At 55.4% G+C, this 7,896-nt stretch overlaps 2 protein-coding genes across 2 annotated transcripts in view; one reads left to right on the top strand and one right to left on the bottom strand.

Annotated features, from left to right (window-relative positions):
• IL27RA (interleukin 27 receptor, alpha) overlaps window positions 1-3,346 on the top strand; it is a 38,737-nt gene extending 35,391 nt beyond the window's left edge. The window contains exons 9-12 of the mRNA XM_011981814.1: window positions 1,242-1,373; window positions 2,086-2,179; window positions 2,359-2,452; window positions 2,560-3,346. Of these exons, the coding sequence (XP_011837204.1) occupies window positions 1,242-1,373; window positions 2,086-2,179; window positions 2,359-2,452; window positions 2,560-2,754 (515 nt within the window). The 3' untranslated portion in view covers window positions 2,755-3,346. The remainder of the gene's footprint in view (window positions 1-1,241; window positions 1,374-2,085; window positions 2,180-2,358; window positions 2,453-2,559) is intronic.
• Window positions 3,347-3,802: 456 nt separating this feature from the next.
• PALM3 (paralemmin 3) lies at window positions 3,803-7,499 on the bottom strand. Its single transcript, XM_011981789.1, has 5 exons — window positions 7,260-7,499; window positions 7,039-7,123; window positions 5,981-6,026; window positions 4,683-5,827; window positions 3,803-4,517 (listed from the first exon to the last, which is right to left on the bottom strand). The coding sequence occupies exons 1-5, from the start codon at window positions 7,451-7,453 to the stop codon at window positions 4,041-4,043; spliced, it is 1,947 nt and encodes a 648-aa protein (XP_011837179.1). The 5' UTR covers window positions 7,454-7,499; the 3' UTR covers window positions 3,803-4,040.
• Window positions 7,500-7,896: the final 397 nt, after the last annotated feature.

Genomic DNA, 7,896 nt, shown 5'->3' with positions numbered 1-7,896 from the left:
AATCTATATTTATCGACATTGAAAGATGCCTATCATATTTTATTAGTGAAAAAGATAAAAGGATGTCAAAATTCCGTGGTACGGTTCCATTTTTTTTTTTTTGAGATGGAGTCTTGCTTTGTCACCCAGGCTGGAGTGCAACAGTGCAATCTTGGCTCGCTGCAACCTCCTCCTCCCAGATTCAAGCGATTCTCCTGCCTCAGCCTCCTGAGTAACTGGAATTACAGGCACGCACCACCATGCCCAGCTAATTTTTGTATTTTTAGTAGAGATGGGGTTTCACCATGTTGGTCAGGCTGGTCTCGAACTCCTGACCTCGTGATCCACCCGCCTCGGCCTCCCAAAGTGCGGGGACTATAGGCTTGAGTCACCATGCCCGGCCTATATGTAATTTTAAATATATATATAGAAGGTCTGGCATGGTGGATCACACCTGTAATCCCCACACTTTGGGAGGTAAAGGCAGGCAGATCACTTGAGGTCAGGAGTTTGAGACCAGCCTGGCCAACATGGTGAAACCTCATCTCTACTAAAAATACAAAATTAGCCAGGCCTGGTGGCGCAGCCTGTAGTCCAGCTACTCAGGAGGCTGAGGCACTAGAATTGCTTGAACCCAGGGGGTGGAGGTTGCAGTGAGCCGAGATTGTGCAAAGAAAAACTAAATAATATCTAAGCAGTATATAAGATGGTGATAACTGCCAAGTAGAGAATGAAGCCAGGGGCTGGGCATGGTGGCTCACACCTATAAACCCAGCACTTTGGGAGGCTGAGGCGGGCAGATCACCTGAGATCAGGAGTTTGAGACCAGCCTGACCAATATGGTGAAACCCAGTCTCTACTAAAAATATGAAAATTAGCCAGATGTGGTGGCAGGCACCTGTAGTCCCAGCTACTCAGGAAGCTGAGACAGCAGAATTGCTTGAACCTAGGAGGCGGAGGTTGCAGTGAACTGAGATCATACCACTGCAGTCCATCCTGGGCAACAGAGTGTTACAGAGCGAGACTCCATCTCAAAAAAAAAAAAAAGAATCAAGGAAGGTGGGTGGTGAAGGGGGTGCAATTTCAAATAGAACGGGGTCAAGGAAAGTCCCATGGAAGAAGTGACCTTTGAGCAAAGACCTAAAAGAGATGAGGAAGGAGCCATGCTGATATCTGGGAGAAAGTGTTGCAGACAGCAGGAAGAGCACATGCAAAGGCCCTGTGGTAGGCTTGACCACCTCCCCAACTTCTTTGGTTGTGTTCTCCAGTGAGTGGCAACACACAGAGTGTCACCCTGCCTGACCTTCCTTGGGGTCCCTGTGAGCTGTGGGTGACAGCATCTACCATCGCTGGACAGGGCCCTCCTGGTCCCATCCTCCGGCTTCATCTACCAGGTAGGGGGATTGGGATGGGATTGCCACAGGGAGGGGATGCGCTCTAGGTAGCGTCTGGAGTCATTACTTGGAAGCTGGTGCAGTGGCTCACCCCTGTAATCCTAACACTCTGGGAGGCTGAGGCAGGAGAATTACTTGAGCCCAGGAGTTCGACACCAGCCTAGGCAACATAGTGAGACCCCATCTCTACAAAAAATAAAACAATTAGCTGGATGTGGTAGCATGCGCCTGTGGTCCCAGCTCCTGGAGAGGCTGAGCTGGAGGATCGCTTGAGCCCAGGAGTTGGAGGCTGCAGTACGCTGATTACACCACTGCACTCCAGCCTGGGCAACAGAGCAAGATCCTGTCTTTAAAAAATTAAGAATTGCTAGGCGCAGTGGCTCACACCTGTAATCTCAGCACTTTTAGGAGGCCAAGATGGGTAGATCAGTTGAGGTCAGGAGTTTGAGACCAGCCTGACCAATGTGGTGAAACTCCGTCTCTACTAAAAATACAAAAATTATCCGGGTGTGGTGGCGCGCGGCTGTAATCCCAGCTACTTGGGAGATTGAGATAGGAGAATTACTTGAACCCAGGAGGCAGAGGTTGCAGTGAGCTGAGATCGCACCACTGCACTCCAGCCTGGGCGACAGGGCAAGACTCCATCTCAAAAATAAAAATAAAAAATAAAATAAAATAAAAATTAAGAATGATCTCTTCCCTACCCTACCAGATAACACCCTGAGGTGGAAAGTCCTGCCGGGCATCCTGTTCTTGTGGGGCTTGTTCCTGATGGGGTGTGGTCTGAGCCTGGCCACCTCTGGAAGGTGAGGCTGTCAGATACGTGCATCTCTGCCCACGTGGGGAAGGCGGCTGGGCATTTCGCTGAGCTTCCAGGGGGCTTGAAGGGAGGCCTTGGGGCTCAGTCACATTCATGAACCCTGCATCCTGGGCTGGGGCATCTGGCCATCTGGATCCGCTGCCCTGACTCCTCCTGGCTTGCCAGGTGCTACCACCTATGGCACAAGGTGCTGCCCCGCTGGGTCTGGGAGAAGGTTCCTGATCCTGCCAACAGCACTTCAGGCCAGCCTCACATGGAGGTGAGTCAAAGGGCCGGCCAGTCGGAGCCCTCTGGGGCAGTGGGGAGAGGGTGAGGGGTAGGTGGGGGAGGCTGGGGCAGGATTACAAGCTCCTCATGTCTTCCCAGCAAGTGCCTGAGGCCCAGCCCCTTGCGGACTTGCCCATCCTGGAAGTGGAGGAGATGGAGCCCCCGCCGGTTATGGAGTCCTCCCAGCCCCCCCAGGTCACAGCCCCGCTTGACTCTGGGTATGAGAAGCACTTCCTGCCCACACCTGAGGAGCTGGGCCTTCTGGGCACCCCCAGGCCGCAGGTTCTGGCCTGAACCACACCTCTGGCTGGGGACTGCCAGCCAGGCCAGAGGGATGCTCATGCAGGTTGCACTCCAGTCCTGGATTAGCCCTCTTGATGGATGAAGACACTGAGGGCTCAGAGAGTCTGAGTCACTTACCTGAGGACTCCCAGCCAGGCAAAGGTGGGATTGAAGGACCCCTATAGAGAAGGGCTTGGCCTCCATGGGGAAGGCATGGATGGAAGATGGAGCAAAGGAAAATACATGAAATTGGCTGCCTGCCAAAATCTGTTCCGCTATAACAGAATTGCATTCGGACCCCAGCACAGTGGTTCACGCCTATAATCCCAGCACTTTGGCAGGCCAAGGTGGAAGGATCACTTAAGGCCAGGAGTTTGAGACCAGCCTGGGCAACAGAGCAAGACCTCTTACTACAAAAATGAAACATCAAAAACAAAAACAATCAGCTGGGCATGATGGCACACATCTGTAGTCCCAGCTACTTGGGAGGCTGAGGCAGGAGGATTGGTTGAGCCCAGGAGTTCGAAGCTGCAGGGAGCTCTGATTGTACCACTGCACTCCAGGCTGGGAGACAGAATGAGACCTTATCTTAAAAATAAATAAATAAAAAGCAAAAAGAAAAAAAGTACTGCATTTGGGCATCATCTCAGCTCCTTTGCAGCCAGGTGCAGCATGGACTGAGCTCTTGGCAACAGAACGTGGTCAGAAGTGACGTGGCAACACAGGGTCTGGGTGGGGGCTCCCCCACACGCTTTCCTTGCCTATGAGCTGGAACATAACACATGCCTATGATTCAACTTTGGCCATACGCAAGGGGAAGGTGGAGCAAGAAATGAAAAGGAACCTGAATCCCTGAATGACTGCATGGATCAGAACCACTGAGAAAAATAAACTTTTATATTTTTATAGCTACTGTCGTTTTGAGGTCTTTTTGTTACAGCAGCTCAATCTATACTCCTACTGATTCATCATCTTTGACTGTAGCAGGGTTAAGCCTCAAATTTCCCACCAAGAGATGATGCTGTGATTCTGTGCTGACTACACACACACTCAAGCTGTCTGAGTGCTTTCATGTTTTATTTTCAAGTATAAAGGTTTCATCGCAGAAGGAGGCCAGGGTCACAGGCAGTGGGCAAGGGGTCCGGAAGCCCAGGTGTAGGTGGACGTGCAGGCTAGCTGGCTCCCAGGTGCCATGGTCAGTCCTGTGGTGCCCTGTCTGCGCCTGGGACCCTCTACTGGGTGCCAAGAGGCCGAGGTAGCTGTGAGAGGAGCTGGACGTGGGGTGGAGGGGCGCGGGCTCACATGACCGCACAACACTGGCACGTCTTTTGCTTAGGGCCGCTTGCCTCTTCACCCTCGGTGGGGGCAGATGGCTCAGGCTGCCGGGCAGGCGCATAGGTGGGCACAGGGTGGGCACTGGGGTTGGCGCTGGGCCCCTCCTCCTGAAGCAGTGGCTGGCATTCGGCAGGCTGCTCTGGGGCTGGGGTCTCTGCCAGAAGGGGTGTGGCATCCCCCAAGGGGCCTTGGCCCTCAGCAGCAGTTTGGGGCTTCACTCCTTCCTCCTCCAGGGCTCCTACTGGCTTCTCCTGGGGCTGGGGTCCTTCCTCCTCTGGCCTTGTCTCCGTGTTAGCCTCAAGGGGAGGCCCTGCCTCATTCACCTCCTCTGCCTGGGATTCACTTCCTTCCCTAGACGCCTGTTGTTCTAGATTCAGATCTCCCTCGGTCCCTTGGGTCTTCTCTGCCTCCAGTGATTCCTCACCTCCCCTTTTCTCTGCCTCCAGTGTCTCCTCCTCTCCCTTTCTCTCTGCCTCCAGTGTCTCCTCCCCTCCCTTTCTCTCTGCCTCCAGTGTCTCCTCCCCTCCCTTTCTCTCTGCCTCCAGTGTCTCCTCCCCTCCCTTTCTCTCTGCCTCCAGTGTCTCCTCCCTTCCCTTTCTCTCTGCCTCCAGTGTCTCCTCCCCTCCCTTTCTCTCTGCCTCCAGTGGTTCTTCAGTTGCCTCTGGCTCTTCCTCACCTCCTTTCTTCTCTACTCCCAATTCTTCTACCTCCTCCTTCTCTGCCCCTCGCTTTTCCTCACCTTCTTCCTTCTCTGCCCTCAAATGTCCCTCAACTTTTCTCTCTATGCCCAGTGGTTCCTCAACTCCTTCCCTCTCTGTTCCCAGCTTTTCTGCACCTCCACTGCTCTCCAGTTCCAACTTCTTCTCCCCTCCTTTCCTCTCTACCACAGGCGACATCTCCGCTCCATCCCTCCCTGTCCCTGGCTTTTCCTCACTTCCTATTCTCATGGATTCTTCCGCTTTTCTCTTCTCTGCCTCCCAGGTCTCCTCGCCTCCTCCCGTCTCAGCCTCCTCGGCCCCCAATGGGCTTTCATCTCCTCTCTCCCTCCCTGCCACCTCAGGCCCTTCCAACCCCTCCACCAGCAGCTCCTCCCACTCTTCACTGAGGGTCACTCTTTCCACCCAAATGAAGGACCCCTCCTCTCCTCCAGAACCTCCATGCCCGTCACCCTCAGGGCTGCCCCGGGGCACATCTTCCCCTTCTCTGGAAGCTGCTGCCTCTAATCTCTCCTGGAGCCTAGGCGAGCTGGACTGCACGGCCTCAGGGACCCTGCCTACCACCCCCGTGGCCTCTGTGTCGCTGCCACCCACCCCCTCCCATACCACCTCCACGATGCCCCTGTCCTCCTTCACCCAGGCCGGGAGCTCCAGGCTACCAGCTCCCTTCCTGTCTCCGATGGCTTCCAGCACCACTTCCTCTACCTTAGCCTCCAGCTCGGGGCCCGTGGCCCCTGTGGCACAGTCCTCTGTGACCCTCAGCCCTTCCCACACCACACTCACCACGCCCCCTCCTTTGGCCTCGCCCACCTGCCCTTTGGATGGCACCGCCCTCTGACTTAGCCCCTGCTCTGGAGTGGGGATGGGGCTGGGGCAGGGGCCATTGGCTTCTGAGGAATCCCCTGCTGCCCCGGGGACCTGCCTCGGGGCTGGCAGAAACCCCAAGACATCCTCCCTGGGCTCAGAGGGGGACTCTGGAGGTGTGCCCACTAGTCTGGCCGGCAGGGAGGCTCTCTTCTTCAGATCAGTCTGGCCTGGGGGAGTCAGAGGCGGAGGGGAGAGGACAAAAGGGAAGACAGGGTTAAGATGGAACAAAAGGACCGTCATCCACACTCCCCTTGGGTCACCCTCTCACACCCAGGCTCTGGGGTGACCTGACCCCCAGACCTAGGGGCTCCCACACTTACCTACAGAACCTGCCTCAACAATGAGCTGGGAGAGAGGACGATGACCCTGCAGAGATGGCGGAGACAAGGTCAGGCTGGCCCTCATCCCCACCTCCAGCCTCCCTGCATGCTAGGCTCCCACCCCACCACCCCCAAATACCCTCAGTGGCTCTCTATTACCTTCAGGATCAAACTCCACATTGCACCTCCGCCTTCCTCATCTATCTTATTGCCCTATGTTCTAGGACCCTGCACACAGTAAGTGCTTAAACAATGCTGCATTCCCATAGCCAGTCTCCTGTATTAGGGGCCTACTTTGCCAGTTACTGGTTACCATGGACAAGAGACACTTAAGCCTTTTGTTATTGGCACTTACATTCCAATCAACATAAATACAAATTAAATTTTTTTTTGGAGATGGAGTCTTGCTGTGTCGCCCAGGCTGGAGTGCAGCGGCATAATCTCGGCTCACTGCAACCTCCGCCTCCTGGTTTCAAGTGATTTCCCTGTCTCAGCCTCCCGAGTAGATGGGACTACAGGCACCTGCCAGCACGCCCAGCTAATTTTTGTTTTTTTGAGACAGAGTCTCGCTCTGTCGCCCAGGCTGGAGTGCAGTGGCGCGATCTCCGCTCACTGCAAGCTCCGCCTCCCGGGTTCAAGTGATTCTCCTGCCTCAACTTCCCCAGTAGCTGGGACTACAGGGACACACCACCATACCCAGCTAATTTTTGTGTTTTTAGTAGAGATGGGGTTTCACCATGTTGGCCAGGCTGGTCTCCCAATTCCTGACCTTAAGTGATCTGCCCACCTCGGCCTCCCAAAGTGCTGGGATCACAGGCGTGAGTCACCGCGCCCGGCCTGTACTGTTGTTATTCCCATTTTAGAGATGGGGAAACTAAGGCTTGGGAAAGGAAACTGACTTGCCCAAGACCACAGAGCAAAGTAACAGCGGGAAGCGGATCTGAATGCAGACCTAGTGGCCAGACTGCACTTGGAGAAAGCTGCATTCCTGGTTCCATGTTCCGCTTTGAGGCCTGCTGGCCACGCCCCCCATCCCACTCCCCTGATCACCCCCTCACCTGTCTGCGCCAGCTGGGCCTGTCTGAGGGCTTGTGCTGGGCACCTGTGGAAGCACTTTGCAACAGCTGCAGCTGGGACTGGAGTCTGAAGAAGAGAGAGGGCTGCTAGGACCTGGGCCCCCAGGCTCCTTGGGCTCCAGGCTGAAGCTACCAACTCCTTGGAATGCGCCCAGGGTCTCCATCTCACCCAGCTGGGGCAGAGCTAGCAGGTCTTCACTCACGTGAACAAGCTGTCTTCCAGGTTCCGGATTCGGGCCTGAGCCTGGCCCTCCGGCGACTGGGGGTCCTTCGAGGTGGGGTCCTCGGATGGCTCTGGCCCTGCAGCTGCCCCATCCATTAGCCAACGTTCCCGGAGAGACTTCCTCTGGGCAGGGGAAGGGAGTCGGCGCTGGGCATACAGACTACCCCGGTCCATGTGAAGTCCCCTCCCGACCCCTGCAGGCTGGGCAGGTATCTTATCATCACCTCACAACCACTTAGATGCGACATACATCAGGCTGGGATACACCGCCACAGTGCCACCCAACGCTGTAAGTGGGCTGACATCCCTTGTCCAAACCCTTTCAAAATGAAACAGGCACTTCCAAAGTGAAATCAATGTCCCTCCCTACGGGCCCCTCCCTGCCCCAAAGCTGGACTTCGGCTCCTCTCCATCTCCCCCAAATTGGGACAAACAGCATCACCGTCCCAGACTTTTCCCCAAATGGAACAAATGTACCCATGACCACCCCACTTCGTCCCTCCCAGGCTGGGAAAGACGTCCCCCGCCCTGGCCAAGCTGGAACCAACGCCCCCAACTGCCTGCTCCCCCGCAAAACTGAGGCTCCTATCGTCCCCCAAACCGACTTGCACAGACAC

This window comes from Mandrillus leucophaeus, unplaced genomic scaffold (assembly GCF_000951045.1).
Source record: "Mandrillus leucophaeus isolate KB7577 unplaced genomic scaffold, Mleu.le_1.0 Scaffold230, whole genome shotgun sequence".
Classification (NCBI taxonomy): domain Eukaryota; kingdom Metazoa; phylum Chordata; class Mammalia; order Primates; family Cercopithecidae; genus Mandrillus; species Mandrillus leucophaeus.
Note: the sequence above shows the minus strand (reverse complement) of the source record. Positions and strands in the feature narration are given on the sequence as shown.

Coding starts and splice junctions, on each gene's coding strand:
- PALM3 (XM_011981789.1), bottom strand. CDS start 7,453: ATGGACCGGGGTAGTCTGTATGCCCAGCGCCGACTCCCTTCCCCTGCC. Junction 7,124..7,259: donor CTGGAAGACAGCTTGTTCAC/GTGAGTGAAGAC, acceptor TCTCTTCTTCAG/ACTCCAGTCCCAGCTGCAGC. Junction 6,027..7,038: donor GGCCCAGCTGGCGCAGACAG/GTGAGGGGGTGA, acceptor CCATCTCTGCAG/GGTCATCGTCCTCTCTCCCA.